The sequence below is a fragment of the Lissotriton helveticus genome, chromosome 9 (assembly GCF_964261635.1).
Source record: "Lissotriton helveticus chromosome 9, aLisHel1.1, whole genome shotgun sequence".
NCBI lineage: Eukaryota > Metazoa > Chordata > Amphibia > Caudata > Salamandridae > Lissotriton > Lissotriton helveticus.
Window position 1 is genome coordinate 925,977,173 of NC_136070.1, and position 23,688 is coordinate 926,000,860.

The window sequence follows — 23,688 nt, forward strand, 5'->3', positions numbered from 1 at the left end:
CAATTAACCTAAGATACATCATGCATTTCTTTGTCTCAAAATTGCTTGTATAGACCATAATACAAACTTTCAATATTCTGTCTCCCCTCCAAGCCCCCCCCACTGAAGCAACCCCAACACGCCAGCATAATACACCCACCCAGCCCTCCCTACCCATTCATCCAAACAAAAATGAAGAACATCCCCTACCATATCTATTGGCAAGGTATTTGGGGGGAATTCCCTGTGGGGGCTTATCCAGGCGGCAACACAACCACCCCTCGCCCTCGGAGCCTGTGCAGCAGATGCTGCAGCTCCAACGAGCATACAGGGGGCCCGGCGAGTCGGCTTCCAGCAACCCGGGGGACACCTGTCCATAATGACAAACATTTCAAATGGCATTAATCCCCAGCGCATTCGACACTACTCACAGTTACCAAGGTTCAATTTAAGAATAGTTACAGTCCAAGGCATTTTACTGTTCGTCACCATCCGCCCCCTCCATCGGTGACTGCCGGCCTTCTTCCTCTCTTTCCTCAGGGCGAGCTGATTGCCTGCGGAGTTTAAGTAACTCGTCCACCGGTTTTGTAAAGAAACATTGCCGACCTTGATGGGTTACTCGCAGCCGTGCCGGGTAAAGGAGGGCATAGTCAATTTGCGCTTTGCGCAGTTTCGCTTTAACTTCAAGGAATTTCCGCCGCTCTTCTTGAACCATTGGTGTGAAATCCGGAAACATAGTGAAGGAGTTTCCCTCATAAGACAGTGACTGCTTGCTGCGTACTGCCCGCAACGCCACATCTTGGTCCCTGTAGTTTAGGAGTCTAGCAATTATAGGCCTCCGAGCAGTTCCCGGTTTGGGTCTAGGGCCTAGTGATCTATGCGCCCGTTCAACAATAAATTGGGGATAGAAGACTTCCGACCCTACCGCTGTCAATAACATTTTATTCAACATACTCTTCCATGCGACCGGTATTTGTCGACTCTGGAATCCCTAAGATGCGTATATTGTTACGTCTGCTTCTCGCTTCTAAATACTCGTTCTTGGAAGCTATGACTCGTAGCAGGTTATCCATTCTAGAGAGTTGCGAGGTAGGTCTGGCAGTTACGTCGTCCGAGTCCTATATGCGCCACTCCGCCTCCGCTATTCGCTCTTCGTGGACATCCATTTTGTGGACTACAGCATCCATGCGTGAGGACATCATGTCCACCTTGTCCGCTATTGAGGCAAACCCCTGGCGGACCTCCCACAAAATGTCCTGGATCTCTGGGGGCTGTTCCGCTGGGGCCCCAAGTGGCCCATTGCTGCTCATTTGTGCAGGTGGCTCTTGCCCCGTCCGGGTGAGCCGTTTGGAAGCCTCGAAGGTGAGTTTGGGCTGACGTGCATCGGTCTTGCCCATGATGGCGCCCGGTCAGGCCTGGTGAACAGCCCCTGATGCGGGTGGGTGGTGGCTCCTGCGGCAGGGGGAAACCGGGTGCGGAGGCGCTTGATACCACGCAGAGCTGCTCCTCCGCTGCGTTATGCAGTCCCTCCTCAGCGGTACAAGCACGGTGCTGTGGTGGTGTCACACTGCGGCAATAAAAAAAGAATAGGCGCTCAGCACACTGTGGTTCTCTAATGCGGAAGGCCCCTTCTTCATTCAGGGCTATTGCAGGTACTTCGAGGGGGTCCGGTCACAGGGTGGCAGTGACTTCACCCTAGGGGGGGTCTCCCCCGTCCCAATACAGCAGGCGAGCCCACTACGCAGTAATGACCTACTACAGAGCAGACAGGAGGCCTGGCGAGCGCTCCACTCCTGGCTGCGGTGGTAGGGAGTGTGGGCAAGCCGGTGACCATGAGCCGCCTCAGCTGCCAGAAGGATTCATGTTGTAATTCTGCCACGGCAGCACAAACCCCAGGCAGTGGGATGTGTGGGGGGGGGAGGCATACGAGGGCCCGGGGCCCGCAACAATGAATCTGGCCTAGAGGCCTCGTGGGGCAATGGAAACCCCCCCGCTTACCGCCGGCCCCAGTGTGCCTCCGCTGATTTTCCGCCGTTCTCCGAGCCCGGGGGGAGGGGTCCGCAGATGATGTTGCAGCGGCCGTGGACATGCAGGCCAAGGCGCGACCGGCCGCGCCAGTCCCGGGCGCAGAGGCCTGTTTCACTTGAGGCCCGCACCCTCGTGCGGCGTCGCGGGCTCTCATCGCCACAGCCGGCGTCCGCACAGGGCAGGCTTTGCGGACGGCTCCAGCTGAAAAATGCCAAGCGGATTCCAGGCACAGCGCTTCTCCGATCGGGCTGAGGTTCGGCCAGCAGATTCTAGTAGGGCATGCCAACCGAGCGCTGTTGTCAGGAGCCCCCTGGGGGTGCAAATTAAGAGGATAAATTCAGCTTCACGCGGTGGCAGCTATTCGCTAGTGTGCCACCTAGCGCCCCCAACAACAACAAAAAAAAGTGTTTTCCTTTCAACACAAACATACTCTAGGAGCACCTAATCCAGAGCTAGTTCTCTTTGATTCAAACGTATCCCAAAGAGTCCCAGCTAAACATCTGCAGTATAAATTCTGTGCTTCAGAATGTCACTGGTGTTCATGATTGTTACAAGGATAGTGTCCTACATGTCTGCCTCCTCATCTGTCAATATTGCAGGTTGAGTCTAGGATCATTCAGATGACATCAGGTCAAACGCATCTAGTTTGTATGTTTGTGCTGTGTACTTGACGCTGCTCTGTCTCCCCATTGTGGTACTCAACCCCTCGCTATATGCTTAGCAAAAGAGGTGAGATCCATTGATGCCTCTTCAGATCATCTAGCTGTAGTGTTTAGAAGGGTACGTTAGCCCAGTACTCTTTCCTCATCTGTATTGACTCGGGCTCCAGTGCCGAAATAAATGAAATAGGAAAGTGTGTTTGAAATTGCAGAGTAACAAACAGGAAAATTGCTTCTCTGTTATCACTTAAAGTCGTCCCTTACCTGACATGCCTCGGTGGCGTAAAGGGGCAAGATGGCTGGTTGACCTTGTCGAGGGTTGCTGCAGCTCTTCATCCTCCGTGGTGCTGTAATAGAATGCTAAAACCAATATAACTTCTCGTCGTGAACCTCCCCCACGGATTGGCATGAGGTTGGTTGGTGCAAGAACCCCACTGAATACAATATTAGTGTTGGTCATATAGCCTCTATTGACCCGACACTTTCACTGCTTCAGCGTTTTGGCCGCCATATCCTCAGTGCAGCGTCGAACTCCGGAGAAGAGGATGCCCCTAAAGCAGAGAAGCTGGGCAAAGGGGCGCACAAAGAACCCACGAATACAACTGCGAGCGCGGAGGGGGCTCGCAGCGCTTCTGATGTCAAAGAGCCAGACATTGCTGCATCTGGGCGCGGATTAAATCAAGGACGGCGGGGAGCCCCGGCGAAGAAGACAGATGGCTTACCCAAGGATGCCAGCCTACATTAGCAGAAGCCTTCTCCCTGTCTTCGCCTGCTCTTTCCTCTGCCCCGAATAATAAAACAACAAAAAAGAATTTAGGAGGTGCAGTGGTCATTGCTGACGCAGGAGTAAAAGGCATGCTTGAGCAGCCTGGTTCACCTGTATTGTTACAGGCAAAACCCGGACTGGAGCAGGATTTTCAGGGGTATCCGGAGTTACTTCTGGCTAATCAGACTGAAACGCTGCCAGTAACTCAGCCAGAACTAAAAAAAAAAGACAATGATCTGATTGACGCAAAAGGCCCATTAGAGCCAGTAGAGTCAGCAAACTCAGTGGATTCAATAAAACTACTGGGCCTCCTGCAAGTTTTACTCCCCCTATGGCCAGTCCCTGGGTTGGCAGATAGCATGGAGGCCATAACAGTGTACGACACAGTGTTAGAGGAGCCGCTGGAGGTAAGGGAAAAGGACAGGCTGGAATTTGAAGGAGCGGAGCGCAATGGGGAAGTCAATGGGGGTGCCTGCGCGGTTAATCAACCCACCCTACTTTCTGATGCTACTCTTGACAGTGATTCCAAACTAACACCAAGCCTACCGATGACTACAGCCCACGGTTCCCCTGAGGCGGAAAAATTATTTTCCCTTAACAACGATTCTGACTCACCAGGTCTTAGCGACTCCAGTATAACGGATGATACGGACTCGCGAGAATCCTCTACTATCCAAAAAACACTCCACAGCAAGCCAATCTCACAAAGGCGTAGAGTAAGGTCTATGGCAAGTCCCTCAAAAGCAGAATCTACCACACAGTGCGCAACCTGGAATGGGATTATTCGGCGATAAGCTTGGTATACGGGAATGGCGGGCAGGAGACAGCATGGGGATCAGTGGCACCCTCTGGCAGTGCTGCCCCTCAGTCATTGGAGTTAGTATATATGACCCTAAAACAAATGCAGAGTGAGGCCAGAACTGAAAGCAGGAAGTCACTCCAAGCAACAAAGAAGCTACAGGCCTATATTCGCAAAGCAAATAAACTCTGCACTTAAATGGCTGGAAGGGTTACATGTGTGGAGGATAGAACAGTTGCATTGGAGGAGGCAGCAGAGAAGCTACAGGACAGCAGGAAAAGCAGGCAATGGATATGTGTTGAAAACTCGAGGATTTTGAGAATCGGCAACGAAGAAATAACGTCCGCATAGTTGGGATTGCCGAGAACGCAGAAGGTGGGAACATAATGCTGTTTGTTGAATCCTTGCTAAAAGGGGCTTCCCGGAATTTGCACACTGGAACTGGGACATGGAGGTCCAACGTGCCCACAGATTCCCAATGGTACAGAAAAGGAACCACCCAGCCGGGCAAAAAGATCGTCCTAGGGCAATATTGATCTACATTGGGAATTTCTTACTTCGGCAGGCTTTAATAGACATGGCAAGACCGGACACTTAGCGGTCTTGCGAAGGCCATACCTTTTTCGCACATCCGGATTTTTGCCATGCTACGGTGGAGGCTTCGACAGCTGATTCCTGCTTTCCAAGGGCTGAAATACGAGGCCTACCTGCTTTACCCCGCTCACCTCAAGGTCATAGTCAAGGGCGAGTTCGTATATTTTTTTCAGAATTCAAAGCTCAAGAGTTTTTCACAGACTTAAAGGACCCTAAGGGCAGGGGGGATGTCGTCCGATATATTTTGTCGTTGCTGGATAAAATTCCTTGATCTTAATGTTGAATGTTAGGGGGGGTAACAGCTGAGTTAGTTATTACTAATCAATATTATGTCTATTATTATATATTGATATCAGTTTTGCAAGGGGGGTTCTTCACAGGTTTTTTTTTGTTTTCTCTTTGGTGGTAGAATTTATGGAAACTGAGGCAGGGGCGGCATGCGGAGGCCCGAGCCGTGTGTTTAGCCGCCACACATAGGTCATGACTGACCTATTTGCCTTACGGGGGGGAGAGGGTGGTGGGGGGGTTTGGTCCAAGGGAGGGTCTGGGGATTTGGGGGGGGGGGGGAGTTGGTTACAGCACAGCACAGTACTATATAAGAGGAAATTTGGTAAGAGAAGTTTTGGGAAGCATTTAGTAGGGTTTTGCAAGGAGGAGGCGCCTAGGTTGGCAACTAGGAAAGAGAGATGCAATAAGTTCACGCTTAAGGAAATTTACCCAAAAACTGATTGAGTCTTATTAATCTTCGAATTGCTACAATCAATATCTGTGGGCTCAGCGATCAGGCCAAGCGACAAAGGGGGGGCATTATCTTGAAATCTATGCACATAGATATTGTATGTGTCCAGGAGACCCACATAGAGGGTAGTAGAGGAGGGTTCTTGAAACAACTGGGGTTTCGTTTACTGGGGGCCACTAAACAAGGCACTAGGACTAGAGGGGTTGCTATACTTATCCGTAGGAATGATATCCTTGTTAAAAATAAGTTGTGGATAAATGGAGTCGATGGGTCATATTAGATTGTCTATTTGCCGGGGAGCCTTTCACTCTGTGCTCGATCTACTACTCCACTGCCGACGATCCAGAGATTTTGGAATACTTAGACGACGAGCTAGTTAATTGGCCGACCCCACTGTTAATGTGCGGCGATTTTAACATCAATGGGCTTGGCGGGTTGTGGGGCAGTACGGGAGACCTATACTCTGGCCGTAAAAAAGTTTTTAAGGCCCTTAAAAATATAGTTAGAAACCATGGACTTATAGATCTTTGGTATTATTTTAATGGACATGACCCAGGCAGTACTTTTATTTTTTCCGCCCCACACAAGGCAGTCTATAGACTTGATAATTTTTTGGTTTCACACCAGGCCAAAATACAGACATATCTCGGGATAATATCAGATCACAACCCGCTTCTTCTAACCCTGACATTTACAAATGGTGTCCGGGACAAGCGCCGTGGGCTTTTGAAAGAGGGCTTTTAACAGACTCCGAATACGTCTCCCATATAAAAGGCTGGATTAGAACTTATTGGGACATAAATAGATATAGTGCTAGGGCTGGGGTGGTATCAGATGCTTTTAAAGCCGGGATCAGAGGGGAAACTCTCAGTTTTAGTTTGTCTCGACAGAAGCGGGAAGCACAACGATTGGAAGTGTTATATAAAAAGGTAACTAGAATTGAGGAGGAGCTGGCAACAGCTGCAAATCTAGGGGCGGTAACGGAAGATATTTTGCTTAGGCTGGCTTGGGCCAAGGCGGAAATCGGAGATCGTGCTGCCAAAAAAGCAGCAGAGCTTTCATTAGCAAAAAGAGAACACTGCCATGAATTTAGTGAAAGGGTCGGCCATATTTTGGCAGCGAGACTTGGGCAAAGGAGTGTATCAATCTAGATAAACGAGATCAAGGACGTATGCGGAAACGTAGTCATGGACCCACTTGGGATTCGGGAAGTGTTTTGGCAGTTCTACCATTGATTATACAATGAGGGCCCCCAAGTACAGCAGACTTTAATTCAGGGCTATTAATAGTGTGCAGTATTGACTCAGAAGATAGCATTAAACTTGAAGCTACCTTGTCACAAGACGAGATTTATTGTGCCTTAAAGAACCTTCCCTCTGGAAAGGCAGCCGGACTTGACCAGATCCCTTTCGAATTCTATAATATCTTTTTGGAAGAAGCCAAACCCGATCTGGCTGAATTATTATGTTTTTCCCAATATGGGGGCTTAATTCCCGATTCCTGGTCAGGAGCAGACATCCTAATTTAAAAAAAAGGAAAACCACCTCTGGAATCGGGGTCATACTGGATAATTACCCTTATAAATTGTGATGTAAAGATTTTGTCCAAAGCCTTGGCAACTAGATTAAACACCATTATAGGGAAGGCGATCCATCCGTACCAACACTGGTTCATCCCGGGGAGAGGGACCACTCAGCACACTCGTCAGACATTAACCTTATTCAATGCGGCAGACGTCTCGGGAGACCCGATGGCTATGCTGCTTTTGGACGCAGAAAAAGCCTTTGATAGGGTCTCCTGGGATTACTTATGGGAGGCTATGAGATGGTTTGGCCTTGGGGAAGGGTTTATTAAAGCCATTGGCTCTCTGTATAAAGCACCTACTGCTCGTCTCAGAATTAATAGGAAACATACTGCACCCTTTCTGATCAAACGGGGTACTAGGCAGGGGTGCCCCTGTTCACCCCTTCTATTTTCTATCTACATAGACCCCCTAATTAGGCAATTTGAGTCTTGTTGGGAAATTGAGCCTATTATTTATCAAGAGGTAGCGCAAAGGTCCTCACATATGTGGACGATGATGCCCTGGTTACACCTAATCCTTTAGCAGCAATAACGGCAGTTGAGGAGCTAGCCTTAGCCTTCGGTGTGGTTTCTGGTCATGCCCTGAATAACCAGAAGACCCAGATTGTAGTTCATGGTATGGTTTGCCACACCGATACGCGAATGGTAGATTCAGCGGTATACCTCGGGATTACTATAACCCATGACTTGAATAGTTAAGTTGATGTAAATATTGACCTAGTGGTCCAGAATGCTGAGCAATTTGGATAAATTCCATAACTTGCATTTATCATTGGTAGGGCGTTGCAACGTGATTAAAATGGTATTTTTACCAAAAATATTGTATTTGTTCAGGGCAATACCTCTAGAATTTGGGAAGAAGTGGTTTACCATGTTGGACAATATGTCTAACCGATTTATATGGGCACATGGTAAAACAAGGCGGGCTCTACGATTTATGACTTTGCCTCTAGATAGAGGGGGTTGGGCAGTTCCAGATTTTAAATTTTATTATTGGCCTGCGGCTCTCCAATATATGTGCGGGTTGTTGGGTGGCAGACTGGAGGACCCTGCTCTCGAAGCTAAGCCTCCTGATGTATATAGTTTATTGGTGGGGGAGGATGAGGTAAATTGTTTCTTGAAGTTCAGCGAGCCCAGCTATTACAAGAGAATTAAATTTAAGACTATGCAGGCAGCCTTTAAAATCTCCGCTGCCTTCAAGAAGAAGACAGACCTTGGGAGGTAGAATTTCTGTACCCAACTATATGGCAACCCTACAATGCCAGAAATTGTTTCAGATTACATCATGGCAGACTGGCCAGAGCGGGGCTTTTTGAAAGTTGGGTATATATTGGGCTCAGATGGTTTCTAGTTTAAGGATATCAAGGATAAATTTGGTATTGATACTAGGATTTTTTTTAATATCTCCAAATTAAGAGTCTCTGGAGTAAACAAGTGGGCTGAGTCAACGGAATCAATAAGGTCAAAGCTGTTGATGTAATAAGAAGTAGGGATGGTTGCTCTATTAAAGGAATTTACACTGAACTAATGGCTACTAAACAGGACGATTTAGAAAAGCATGGCAAAAAATGGGAAGATAGGTTGAGTATTGATTCGGATAATTTTTCCCAGTCTCTAGAACTGGGACAGACAGTTTTATGCTCTGCTGGGCTTCAGGCCCAGCACTACAAAACAGTTTTTTTCCTATATTACACTCTGGCAAAAATTGCACAATGAGGAGGGCACTAGGTGCCCACGTTGTAACTCTAATAATGCGGATCTTATCCATATGTTCTCCACTTGTCCCCGCCTTGATGTATTAAAATCCTCTATTATGGGTTTTCTTGAATCTACCCTGGGTTTAAAAGTTAAGTTAACACCAGCTTTAATGCTTCTTCAGGGACACATTGTGTCCTACCAGTTTATCTTCCTGGCTATGGCATTATTACGGATTTGTGTAGCTGCTGGATGGCTTGATCAAGCTGCCCCAACATTTCAGCTATGGCTTGCTCGGCTCCTCGCAGTATTTAATCTTGAGAGGGGAAGGTATGAAAGGGAAGGCAAGAGAGCGAAATCGCTCGGTAGACGAATATGGGCCCCTATTTTCACCTGGAAGGAAGCAATGTATCATACTAGCCCATGTATTAAATGATGGGTATCTTTTAGATGGGTAACAATTTTTTCGACAAATTTGTTTACTCGGATTGTCTTATTCATTGGTTATATGTTGGTAATTCTGTTCTTCTTTTTTTTTTGTTTCCAGCATTTGTTTCCCCCCTCATACCAAAGAAACCTTTTTGGCTAAAGGTTTATTCTTGCAAAAACTTCCTAAAATGCAATGCTGTTTCGCAAATTTGGTTAGATTCTTCTTCATTTCCAACTGTAATCGACATATGCTGTGCTGTATACTGTAAAATCAATAAAAATATTTTTTGTAAAATAAAAATAAAGTCGGCCCTCACAGTTGTGGAAAATAAAGTCGGCCCTTACCACTTCTATTCGCATAATGTTTGAGATGCTCTCAGTAGATTGTACACTGAATATCTTATGCCGTCTACATTATTGTGAAGCAAGCCGAAATTTAATCTCCTTTGACCAATGTGGTTTGGAAGCTAGCTGCTCAGAAATGGACAATATCTTGGCTTTTTGGCTGCTGTGTGAAAAAGATACTTAACATGAAAAGTAACCTTCCAAGCAGCAGCTTTACATCTGCCTTCAACAAAGTTACTTCCCCTCTTTTATGCTGCAAGTTGGACTCATTGCGTAGTCTAATTCCTATTTTTGATTTCATGAAAAATCAGTATTTGAACAGCAGATGAGGTTACAAATGAATTTAGTGCTCCAATGTTGGTAAAATGGTTTCAAACTAGGTTGTATCTTTACCCCCTAACTGTTTTCCCAAGTAAAACAATGTAGGATCCTTTCCACCAAAATTTGTGACTACAATTTCTTATCTACAAATGTAGGTAGATTTCGTTGTATTTCTGGAATTAATACCAGTAGGTCTGCAATGGAAATTGACATCTCTGTACCTATTTGTTAATAATAACTTTCTTAAAATTATTCTTCCCAAAACTAAAATCATGGTTTTAGCTTGACAAAATACGCGTATTTAGTCTATCGAGAAGGCCAGAATTTAAACTGTAGAGTATTATGTCAACATGCGTCCGTGCTTAATCTGTATACCTTAAAATGCTGGTGCCCAAATATTTGCGCTGGAGTATGCAGCCAGATCTATCGCATGTCTTGGGTGCTGAATACCAGTGCTGCTTAGTCTTGATTCAATGTGGCTTGTCATTCGGCAATAGACACTTCCTGTCACTGTATCTCATTATTTCAGTTTTTTTCCTCCTTGCTTTTTTCTTTGTTTCTTTGTCACTTTTTCGTGTTTCTCTTCCTCCTTTCCACCAGTGCTATAACACTAGAAAAGAGTAAGACTTAGTATTTAACTGTACTTCTAAATGCCAAATCAATGATAGTAAGCATTTGAGTGAAATGTCTTATTTAGTGTAAAGCAGAACCTAGGGTCCATGTCTATCTACTGAGATCAGTGTTTGGACACACTTTAGGTTTTGAAGGCAGAAATGAGCTCACCAAGACAATTTGGAGACTCTAGACCTTTCATTGCTCCCGATAGTATAAATGACGCCTGAGAGAGCAAAGGGTGTGGTCCTTTCCCACACCATTTTCCTTTGATGCGCTGTTCAAGATTGTTCACACCCTAAAACATAATTTTCTTTCCAAGAAGAGCCACAGACCTTCCATAGAGAAATGAGGTTAAAAGCGATGGCAGACATTTTGCCTAAATGTTTTCTAAAAGTGTAAAGACTTTGGACTTGGAGAGTGTCTGATGTGAAAGTTGCTGGCCCAAGGTTGGCTAGAGACAAGTCTGTGGCACCATTCGCTATGTTATCAGGGCACTAAACTCTAGCCTGAGCCTTGGGTTTGGTGAGTAGCACCCAGACGGTGGTGTGGTCCAAACCCTGGGTTGGTTTCAGTGGATAAGTTCATGCTCATCATCCAGTTGTAGAGAGAGCTCTGTTAAATGAGCAAGCCATGTACAAGTTGAAAGTCTTGGTTGGGATAGAGCTGTTGGACCAGCATGGGCCTTGTATGCAACTTACAGGAGACAATGCCCAGACCTGCATGCCTCTCTGCATTCTTGCTGCTCTTAACATGTGGGTAACAGCAGGTTATATTTTCAGTTACTTGATCAAATTTGACACATTTACACTGAAAGTTAAATTCCTTTATTTTTTTTATTTTTTTTTGCCTAAAAATGTTTGCTGCAAATAAAATAATGCAAACCTAGTTCCTCTAAATTCGATTATAATGCTAATGTTTTTGTATCTCAAACTTCTTTCATAATAAAAACAATGAGTGGTGTATCAGCCGCTATTAAACTATGCTGTAATGAATGAGTATGTGATTTCAGAAAATACATTGTCTGTTTTTTCATGCAGTGGGATGGCGTTGGAACAGAACCCCAGGACTTCACGTAGTGGGCTGCGTATGGCAGCGTCAATGAGACCACCTTGGCAGACCAGTGACTCTTCGGAGCTAAGAGCGCCATTGCAGTTGCCTTTTGAACACTCCCAGGAGAAACCAGGACCAGAGCCTTTAGATTTGTCCCCAGAGATGCTTTTAGGTGATTCCGCAATGGAAGATCTTTCAACTCACTTAAAGAGCGACTGCCAGCTAGAAGGTGCTTGTGGCGGTGGTGAGTAGCCAAAGTGATACTGAGATCATCGAAAGTAGTAAAAAGCCAGCTGTACCCAAATTATGAGCCGTTTACTTAGCAAGGATTCTTGATTGTACAAGGGACTAATTTTAACTAATGTGTGAGCGAGCCGTCCAGAAAAGAGTATGTGTGCCAGTTTAGTCTGTCATCCCACTTTACCTGCTTCCTAGATGCTGAAACATGTCTAGCTAGAAACTACTCTGCAAAAATAGCTGTAGCTTTAAATTTTAAAGCTCCTTCATATGCTAATCAGCTGAAACACATTAGTAAAGACCTGAAACTCCAAGCACACAAGGGATTGAGAGCTCCTCTAGTGAAAGCTATTAGAGACCACTGTTCACCGATACGGTCTTTGCCACCAGGTCTTTGCTTCAACTCATATTTCCAGGATTTAAAGAACTGATTTAGATTACTAGAATTAGTCAGGAAAAAGATTGGAATCCCCCAGGTGCATAGGTATTCCCCTTTTGGCAGCAATGCCACTCTTTGTTCGGATATTTTTAATGATTGCTACTTTCGCAGGTGGAGGGAGAAAGGGATTTATTGTATTTGGGATCTTTTGTCCGGGATTGTATACTTTCTTTTGATGTTCTTGAACGGTTCGGGATTGGGAACATGGATTTCTTTAAATTTCTACAAGTTAGGGATTTTGTAGATAAGAAATGTCACAATCGGGGACAAATCCCCTTGCTAGAAATGTTTAGAAACAATATGGTACCACAAACAGCGGCTATTCATAAAGTCATTACGGAAAGAATGGGGGATGATTTAGCTAAATACTTTGAACGATGGCAAGTGCAGGTACAGACTGGGCAGGGGGACTGTGAGGACTCTCTGTACTATAGCCAAATGACATGTATATCTGCCAATCTACAAGTACAGCGATTTAAAACTTGGTGTAATTTGTATGTCACCCCGGCTCGAATATAATGGGGGGGGGGGGGGGTACTACTGGTATTAGCTGCTCACGCTGTTGAGAGGTGGCCGCGGATAGCACTCATATGTTCGCGACCTGCTCGAAACTTTCTCAATTACTATCTAAAATCGAACTTGGGCTGAGGGCAATCTTGGATTTTTCTCCGATACTTACCCCGTTGACTGTCATGTTGGGTATTTCTGATCAATCGATGGATGAAAATCATAAGAAACTTGTATTTGTTGCTATGGCTGTCTATCGTCTGTGTATATAGATGTAACCCCCCCCCCCCGACTGAATATGTTTGGCTCAATAAATTCGTGTCTGTATATAATTGGGAAATGGCGGTGGTGAAGAGGAGAGGAAGGTTGGGCTAGAGAGAAAGGAGAGAAGCTCTGGTTGCCTATGTCTAATTGGCTCAATCGCTAGGCAAATACCTATTTATATTTTCTTCTTTTCCATGTACCCATTTATTGTATTATTGTATCATGCCATTATCTTATTATTATTCGTTTTTTCTTTTCTTTGTTTTCTCCTCGTTCTTGTTGAATTGGTTTGCTGGGGGAAGGATGGATCCGCCGGGGTTGGGGGGGGGGGGGGGGAGAAAAATTATGAAAAATGTTTGGGGAATTAACCACAGTTTCTGATTTTTCTGTTGACTGCTATTGTATATGTTTATTTTCTGTGCTTGGTACCCCAATAAAATTTAAAAAAAAAAAGATTACTAGAATTAGGGTTAGTTCATGCAGTACTATACTACTCTAATGTATTTTTTGTTCAATGTATTAGGAGAATAAGAATCACTAAACAGTTTGTAATTTCTTGGCCAGACAGGAGGCTAGCATTATGCATAATCTTTTTATTTGCTACTTCTGAGCAGAAAACACTTCTAGAATCTCCGAATAGAACTTTAAGCACTAAACATTTGAAGTAGTACTTCAAAGTCTGTTATCCTTCTGTCCACCATTTTCTTCGTCTTTTGTTTCCTGCTTCTGAGCAGATAAGTCTTCTTTTTAATGTATATATTTATAATGAATGAATGAATAGTGTTTATAATGCAAAGGTCCAGTTTTTGGACCTGTGTTAAGAGTATGATTGTGAGCTCATAAAAAAAAAGTCTTTTAAATTGTTTGTGGCATTTATTAGATACTTTAAAGAGAGATTTGGGTGTAACTAAATCTATAGTTACAATAGAGCATTATATTAATATGCATTTGTATATCGTGGGAGATGAGTAAGGATTCATACTGTAATGAAAAGCTTTTGGTAGAGCACTTTTTTTCACCCAAACAAATCTATTAGTGGTCGTGCTTACCGTTTTGTGTAATGTGCAGCTTAGGGGTTTGAGATGTGGCGAGCGAGAGGCAGTCAGATGAGTTTGGTGGCCATCTTAGTTTTGAGGATTTGTGCATGCTAGTGACGCATGTCCAAAGGGCTTTGCAAATTAAAATCAAGGAAAAGGAAGTTTTTGGTACCAAAACAGGTGTATGGAGGTAGTGCAAAAAGGAGAATAATAGTATTGTATATAAAACTATTATCAATGTACAATACAAACAAATCTGAGGCGCCGTTTTGGAGTGGACGCCAGACGCGATGTTCGCATTTTATATCTAGAGATCATTGCCACATTTTATAGTCTCATGAATGGTCGCTAAGCAACGCGTATTGCTGTTGAAGCAAGGGAGAGTGTTTCTGGTGATCAGATCAGCTGGCTCGTAGTTGAGGGCCAGAAGGAAGATATTTAGTTGAAAGTGCATTTAAATATTTTTTTTAATTTTGTTACTGTTACTTATTAACATACTGGTTGTTAGGCTGTTTCATAGTGTTTACCTATTTGGGGACTATGGTTGTTCTGAAGGTTCCTAGTGCTTGCCTGTTTGGAGACAAATGTCATGTCTGAGTTAGGAACAAGTATTACAGGTCAGGAGAATTACAAAAATGTGGTCTGAGAATCTGTAACAGTTACGAGTGACAGGAAAATGAGTCATGGTGATTAGAGTGAGTATTTCTCTTTATCTGAAGGAGAGTAACGAGCTTATAGAAGTCCTTGAGGCAAATATTTCAATAAAAGAAAACATTTGGGAAGTAAAACTAAATGTAGTTCAAGCGACTCACAGACAGTTGGTGTCCTTTGTTACACTTTGGCTGGGCAGGAAAACCCTGCAAAATTATTTGGAAATTATGTTGACTAACATACAAGGATGATCTAGATAAGTTTGGAAATAGTGTGAATAGCAGGAACAAAGGTGTTAAGTCTATGGTGGATCCGTTAAGACAGAAATTATTTGATCTTAAAGACATTAGACATCCTCACTGACCTGATTGGTGGCCTAAGTGATGTAGCTGAGAATGTTAGGTACTGAATAAGGAGCCCCTTGCAAAGAGGGATTAGAAACGTTCTGAGAGCTGAATGCTCACGCCCAGTTATTGGGGATAAAGATTCAATGAATCAAAATTTGGACCCAGAGATACTAACCTGTTTAAATTAGGAAGGGATCCTAGAACATTTCTAGGGAGATTGCTTAAGCAATGTGAGGACAAAACTGCTAGATACACCAGGGCCCTTTGCAAGAATGATTGACATGATTGAGGAGGCATATCTGAAAGAAACCTACTTTGACATTAATTTACTGAGAGGTTGGTGTCAATGGGCATTGTTTCTTGGGTGATGCAAATGCAGGGTTGATTACAGAGAGACGGAAGACAGTCCTGTTACCCATAACCCACAGTTGGGAGAGCTTGCTCTTAAAGAGCATAGTGAGGATGCTAAAGGCTTGCTATTTGGTGAAGGAATGGTTCAGGAATGTCTAAAATCTTGAGGAAAGCTGTACATGCCTTTCTGGCCCTGGACAAAGAAGAATTTTCTATGCATAAAGTATCTGTTGGTGCCAGTAAGTTTTATGGCAAGGCTGGGAGGAGAGGGCAACCTCTGGCCGTTATTACTAGAAGTCCCAAGGAGCTAATAGGGGATACTATAGAGGATCCCTAAGTAATTATGGATTTTACCATCAGCGAGGAAGTGTGTCCAGAACTAGAGTCTCAAGAGGTCCAGGACAACTCCTTTAACAGGAACAGATGAGTATGAGGACTTCTACTGGTTTTATCCACAAAAAGTGGATGGAAAATTGGTGTTCCATATAAAGGAATGGAAAAAACTCACAAGCAATACTTTGATGTTGGGAACAGTTTCATGTTACCAAACAGAGTTCAATGCAGATCCTCCACAATGTGTTAGTTTTAACAAAGTATTGGAGGAAGTGGTGTTGAAGTAAATAAAAAAGAAGTTGGAAAAAGGTGCAATTGTAGAAATATGCGACATCCGGTTAGATTTGTGGAGAAAAGGTGGAGAAAAAGGACAAAAGTCTGTCCGTGATAAATTTGAGAGATCTAAATTATGTGACATACAGACATTGCAAGATGGAGGGAGTTAATCTTTTGAGAGATGTTACAAGAATCAGATTGGTTGGCAAATATGGATCTGAAGGATGCATACTTTACGATTCCAATTGCAATAGAGAGCCTGCAGTTCTGTTGAAAATGTCAGGTGTACCAATTTCTGTGTTTACTGTTTGGGTTGTTTTCAGCCTCTTGGTGCTTCACAAAGGTGATTAGATCAGTAGTAAGGGTTGAGAGTGAGAGATTGGAATCCGTTTGTTTGTATTGACTATTTACTAATTATGAATTAAAATGCAACTTTATTAAGATCATAGATGGAATTAGTGAGGGGCTTGTTGGAGTCCTTTGGTTTTCTAATCTAGAAAATGTAGTTTTAGTACGGGCTCAGTTTGGAATACTTAGGCTTTTTGGTGGACATAATGAAAGGGCAATTGCAATTACCAGGGAAAGACAATCAAAAAAATAAGACTGGAAATAAAATCAGTGCTGAATAAATAAGAAGTAAAGTTGAAGGATTTAGGCAGGATGATGGGTCGTTTGTCATCTTTAATTCAAGAAGTGTTCCCAGGTCCTCTACATTACAGGTCTTTGCAGCGTTTGAAGACCTCTGGTCTTGCAGAAGGTTTATGGTATGGAGATAATGTGATGTCAGAGAACGCAAGAGAGGAACTGAGTTGGTGGTTGGAAAATTTGGAAGCCTGCAATGGGCAAGCTATTTCTGGTTCAAAACAGGATTTTGTAATAGAAACGGGTGCAAGCAATTATCGATGGGGAGCCGTGTGCTCAGCTCAAGAGAGAGGTCGAGTTTGGAGCAATGACGAAAAAATGGAACATATAAACTGTAGATGAAAGCAGGGAGTTTTGCTTTGCATAGTTTCAAATAGTTATTCCAGGGTTGTTTAGTACTCTTGAAGATGGACAATATTACAGCACTGACATATATAAGTAAATTGGGAGGCAGCAGATCGAAGAAGTTGAAGGTGGTAGCAAAGGAAATTTGAGAATTTTGTCTACAACACACACTTGGTTTGCAGGCCCAGTATTTGCCAGGAATACAGATTGTTGTAGTGGGCTGGAATTCAAGGAACATACTAAATTACAGCGATTAGAAGTTAAACAAGGACATTTTTCAGGATATTGAAGAATTGACTACAGCCTTTGGAAGTGGATCTGTTTGCCTGAAGGTTGTCTTGTCAGTTAAATGATTACAACAGTTGGATACAAGACTGGTGGGCCATGGCAGAGGATACCTTCACTCAAAATTGAAAGATGAGGGATTACACGTTTCCTCAGTTTGCTATTATCCAGAGTGTGTTGATTCAAGTGAGGAGACAGGCCAGTCAGATAGTGTTTGTGACTCCTTTTTTGACTTCTCAAGCGTGGTCCCCTCAGTAAATGAGATGATGGTAGAGATTATCCAGTATAGGGGTATATTTCATAGATTCACATGCCTGAATCATTCCCCATTGCCGAGGCGGGAATCCCACGGTATATACAAAAGCAGTGCCAAAGGTAAATTATAGTAGTAGGCCTAAGAGAAAGGCCTGAGGCCTAAACTGTAGTAGCCTATCTAACTCATTATGCCAAAAGGACCAAAGATTTTGTCCCAACCAATCAGCTTACAGCACCCTCTAGAACCCTTTCTGCAGAGCCAGTTCTCCTCAGATTTTCACCGCACGTCGTGTGTGAAGGGAGGTCTCCCTGAGCTCTGCTCAGTTTCTTCAGCTTTTACTTCTATTTGGATCAACCTGGATCACACTTCATTTCTCTGACCCTATTAAGGCAGTAATATGGCAGATTGGCAGAAAACTAGGTAATAGACTACAAAATATGTCTAACCTTTTCCTCAATAACTCTCACTTTCTGAGAGGTGAGGCTATTGTGAGAAGTTGGCCTGATATATGATGCTCACTAGTTGTAGTGATCACCTTGTATCAGTCCAAACAACCCTTATGGTGATTGGTTGTAAGTCAACCTTATAGACGAGCTATCCTAATGGTAGCATGGACAAAGCAGTCTTAGGCTAAACTCTTTTGGCATGTGAAGCCAGCTGTTTTACCACATATAACCCCTTGAATACCAGATGAAAGGACACCACACAGGTTATGAAAATAAACAATATATTTATTAATAACAAACACCTCTGAACTCTTTATGAGATCAGAGGGGCTAATCACATGACAATCTCTTAGGAAAAATACGATAAGTTGCACAAAATTACAATGGTGCCCTAGGGGCACGACAAACCATATACTAAGTAAATGGTATATGGAAATCAATAGAAGGAATGGAGGTGTCCAGAGGCTGTAGGATCGCTGAGACTACACTATCCTAACCTTGGGTAAGTAACAGGAGGCCCATGGGACGCGTGTGCAGAGTGTGAACTCACACGCGAGATGCGGAACAAAGTCAATGGACAGTACAGTTTACGAAAAAGGTGAGTACGGACAGTCTCTACTATCTAGGACTGAAACGACTGGAAATCTGGACACTAGGAGAGTTAATCTACCCTTGAGCACCGAAATGCTCTTGTTACCTCACCCACGGACTGCGGGTGCATAGGTGTCAAAGTGTGTCGGGTTTCCGCGTCGAAGTCTATGGAGCCTTGAAGAAAGATGCTGCAGGCGACCAGGAGGAAGATGTCCGGTGCGATCCAAGGGTGGATCAAGGAAGAAGAGGACCTGAAAGCAGAGGGGACAGTGTTCAAAGTCACTAGCCAGTGACCGGTGTGGAACCAGGAAGGAACCAGATGCTGTTGTCGCGATCAGGTGAAGAGTGGACGCTTGTCTCTGCAGCCACGTGGACCAGGAGGTGTCTTCAACAACCAGCATGGAGGCACGAGCTGTCCCACGCAGGCTCTCGCTGTTGGTGGTGTCGGATCCGGATTTGGAGTCAACAGGCCTTGGCAAAGGAAACCCACGCGGTGAGTGGAAACGGCGTCTGGTGCGGACCAGGAGGGTCCGGGTTGCTCCTCTTTTGGAAGGGAGCAAGGGCCAGTCTGGAGCAACCAGACCAGCAGTGTACCAAGGATCGTTGTCTAGGAGGCCACTAGCCAGCCGGCAAGTGACCAGACAACGCGTCGAGCAGCAGTCAAGCAAAAAGGCCCCACGCAGATCTCGTGGATGCTGGAGGGCTGGTCTTCGGTGCAGGAGCTGATCGGGGCTGGGGCTGCTCAGTCCCCAAAGCACTTACTTGAGGATGCCTCTGAAGTCGTGCTGGAAGCGAAGTGCAGTTTCTTCAAGATGGCCGGTTCCACGTGTCTCGTCGCACCCACGGATCTCAGCTGTGCTGCAGATGTAGGTTGAGGTCGGAGAGGTCTGGAAGTCCGGATCTCGTCGTGCTCTGAAGTCTGGTTCCGGCAGGAAGGACGACAAAGTGAACCGCTAGGACGCTTGTTGGTGCCTGCAGTTGCAGGGTGGACACTCCTTGCCCACAAGGGAGATTCTTCAGTCTTCTGGGGAGCAGAACGTCGTAGTCCAGAGTTTCTTCTTTGTAGAGTTGTTCAGGATAATCTAATTTTGAATGGGACCAGCTCCTACCTTTATTCTCCTAAAGGGGGCTGCACTAGTGACTAGGTCCCTCCCATGGGTGGGACCAGGAAGGAGGGTGGTTACACCCCCTATCCTTTGTCCGGTTTCGCGCCAGAGCTGGGGCTGGAGTGCCCCAGCAACTGGTTTGAACCGGTGTATGCACAGGGCACCTTGTGTGGCCCAGGCATGTTTCATTCCTTTCAGGCCTGTCCTACCTAATACACAAAATCCTGTCTGGGGTGGTGATAGCACCTCCCAAGGCAGGAATCCCTTTGTCCAGGCCTCCCTCGCTGGAAGGACTCCCAGCAGCAGGAGGTCAGACTTGTGTCTGTGGTGGCAGCATCCATTTTGTGATGCTGAGGCTTTGTTTAACTTTAACCGGGGTTCACAGTTATATACATGTTGTGTCCCTCTAAAAGGGTGGAATGCTACCTCCGTCGCCAGAACTGGCGAGGGGGTAGTATTCCAATTCGTATGACACCTTACTCGACATGTTTTGAGAATGCTATACCAAAGTTAGCATTCACCGCGAGGATTATAATGCACTTAAGAGTATATGGTATAGCGTTATCATGGAACAGCTATAAGGACTTGGTTCCGCAAGCTGCAGACAGGCTCAGCTCATGCTAGAGCACCATCTCACATAATTCCAAGCACTCTGCCTTCAGGATTGATAAGGCCTGCCATCGGAGTGACTGATCGGAGTATATGTGTCCATTTTAGGGTTAGATATAGGTATACTATATCTATAGCAAAGGGTGTTTACACCACCTTGCCCCAGCTGTCTTACCAGCCAGTTGTGTCTGTTTAGATGGCCATCCAGGGGTGGCATAATACATGCTTCAGCCCCTGGGTACCCCTATGCCCTGTGTACCTAAGGTACACTGTACTGGGACTGATAAGGTGGCCCAGTACCAATTGGTAAATGTACCTAAAGTACATGGATGTCAATTTAGAGAGAGAGCAGCTAGGCTGTTGGTCTGATTAGCAGGCCCACAGCCAGGGAAAGTCGTAAACCAGTGAAGCAAAAAGCAAAAAACTGGGGTGACCATAGGATTGCAGACCCTACTCTCCTACAGCTATTATTTGGACTACAGAGATTTTATCTGCCAATTCTGATGAGGGCGAGGATTCCTTCACCTCATAGGAGAGGTCAAAGGGAAAAGTCGCGCCAGGAGCCTCCAGAGGGCTCGCATAAGGCCATAAAGACTCACCTCGAGTCTTTATAAGGCATTTCTCACAGAAAGAGGCAATTGAAAAAAACTTCCCCAGAGGCTGATCCTACAACTCATCAGGGAAATCCTCTTAACCTGACATTAGGAGTCTAAAAACTCTATTTCTACTATTACTGCCTCACCAATATTGACCACATCTACAATGGTCTTGTCTACAATGGCCCCCTATGACGGTCGTAGACGATGGTAGTCTACGACGGCCTTATCTATGACGGTCGTCGACGACTGCCTCATCTATTACGGTCGTCGGTGACGGCCTCATCTTCGACGGTCGTCAACGACGGCCTCATCTACGATGGTCGTCGACAAAGGCCTCATCTATTACGGTCGTCGGTGACGGCCTAATCTACGACGGTCGTCGTCGACGGCCTCGTCTAAGACGGTCGTCGACGACGGCCTCATCTACGACGGTCGTCGACGACGGCCTCGTCTACGACGGTCGTCGACGACGGTCGTCGACAACGGCCTCCTCGACGACTACCTCGTCGACAACGGCCTCCTCGACGACGGCCTCCTCGACGACGGCCTCCTCGACGACGGCCTCCTCGACGACTGGCCTCCTCGACGACTGGCCTCGTCGACGACTGGCCTCGTCGACGACTGGCCTCGTCGACGACTGGCCTCGTCGACGACTGGCCTCGTCGACGACGGTCATCATCGACGACGGTCATCGTCGACGACGGCCTCATCGACGACGGTCGTCGACGACGGCCTCAGCTCGACAACCTCATCTATTATGGTCATCTACGACGGTCGTCTATGACAATGGCCTCATCTATGTATTTAACAACAAGGGGTGGTGATGGACAGAGTTTCTGAATTAAGCAGAATACTCTCACCCAGTCAAGAGATCAGGGCTAGATCCAACACCGTTTTTTAGCTTACTGCACCATCCCAGTTCAGAACCTGGCTATATGCAAATTAGTTTGTTCCTGTCCCAGTGCATGATGGGAACAGGGCAAACCAAACTACCAAGCCAATTCTTACACTGGGAAGGAAACAAGCTTCCGGGGACCGGTTTCTGGCATTTCAGCCGTTGTCGGCCCGGCTTGCTTGAATCCTGATGGTGCAATGAGCAAGGGACTCACATCTGAGTATACCCTTCCACGCTTGGGGTGGACAAAATATTTAACAACAAGGGGTGGTGATGGTCCCCGGTAGCTTGTCTCCTTTCTGGTGAAGAATTGGCTTGGTAGTTTGGTCTGCCCTGTTCCCATGATGCACTGGGCCAGGGACAGACTAATTTGCATATAGCCAGGTTCTGAGCTGGGATGGGGCCGTGAGCTAAATAACGGTGATGGATCAAGCCCTGATCTTTGGACTGGGTAAGAGTGGTCTGCTTAATTCAGACACTCTGTTCATCACCACCCCCTTTTCTGAATCGTTTTTGGCCACTATAGGTGTGGCAGGGTATACTCAGACATGAGTCCCTTGCTCACTGCTCCATCAGGATTCAAGCAAGCCGGGCCGACGAGGCTGAAATGCCAGAAACCGGCCCCCGGTAGCTTGTCTACTTTCTGGTGAAGAATTGGCTTGGTAGTTTGGTCTGCCCTGTTCCCATGATGCACTGGGCCAGGGACAGACTAATTTGCATATAGCCAGGTTCTGAGCTGGGATGGGGCAGTGAGCTAAATAACGGTGATGGATCAAGCCCTGATCTTTGGACTGGGTAAGAGTGGTCTGCTTAATTCAGACACTCTGTTCATCACCGCCCCCTTTTCTGCCTCATCTATGTATGGCCTCATGTACGAATGGCCTCAACTACATATGGCCCCATATATGAATGGCCTCATCCACGGATGGCCATCTTACGATTTCCTCATCTATGATTGCCTCAACTACGGATGGCATCACCTATGATTGTCTCATCTATGATGGTATTGTCTATGACAGCCTCATCATCTATGTATGACCTCATCTGCCAATGGCCTCCTCCAACAATGACCTCATTCAAGAATGGCCCCATCCATGAATGGCCCCATCCATGAATGGCCCCATCCATGAATGGCCTCATCCACGGATGGCCATCATAGGACTGCCTCATCTATGATTCCCTCATCTACGGATGGCCACACCTATGATTGCCTCATCTATGATGGCATTGTCTATGACTGTCATCTACGACAGCCTCATCTATGATGGTTGTTCATGACTGTTATCTATGACGATGTTCCCATCTGCAATAACCTCGCCTACATAACCATGTCTATGACAGCAAAGTCTACGATGAGATCGTCTACGATGGCCTCATCTATGGCAGCATCCTGTACATAATTTAATGAAGCGGGCAGCAGCTAGATTTAAACTGCCAGTTACAGTCGAACAGACAGAATATTTCCTTCAGGATTTCAAGGAAGAATCCAGGAAGATCACGAGAGTGGTACCTATAATAGACATTGTTTATTCCAGAAGTGCTTCCGCGCTTAGAAAAGAAATACTGCGCACCTGCTAACAGCCCATCCTATCTGATAGGCCACCCTTCAGCTAGATTCAGTAATTTCACAGGCCGCCCAACAACAATCTTAAAACCCCGCAACGCCTATCACCACACCGCCTAACAAGGAAGGACGTCGTCTGGACCTTATAGGCAAAAAACAAACAAAATAAATAAATACATTCTCTACGTTGGCAGCGGCCTCTACTAGAGCTGCCAATCTTCTAGCCATAATCAGCTGTAATGACCGTCAAATGTGGTCAGACATGGCAAGTTTCATTGACCTCATTCCTGAGGACCGAAGGCAGG

General features: G+C 45.4%; 1 protein-coding gene across 5 annotated transcripts in view; it reads left to right on the forward strand.

Annotated features, from left to right (window-relative positions):
* The window catches only part of LOC144782015 (adenosine deaminase domain-containing protein 2-like), a 582,918-nt gene that overhangs the window by 82,603 nt on the left and 476,627 nt on the right, over nucleotides 1-23,688 (forward strand). For all 5 annotated transcript variants that reach the window (XR_013601099.1, XM_078661127.1, XM_078661128.1 and 2 more), the window contains exon 2: nucleotides 11,591-11,847. Coding sequence is in view for 4 of the 5 variants with exons in the window: in XM_078661128.1 (XP_078517254.1) it covers nucleotides 11,591-11,847 (257 nt within the window). In the remaining variant the exon portion in view is untranslated. The remainder of the gene's footprint in view (nucleotides 1-11,590; nucleotides 11,848-23,688) is intronic.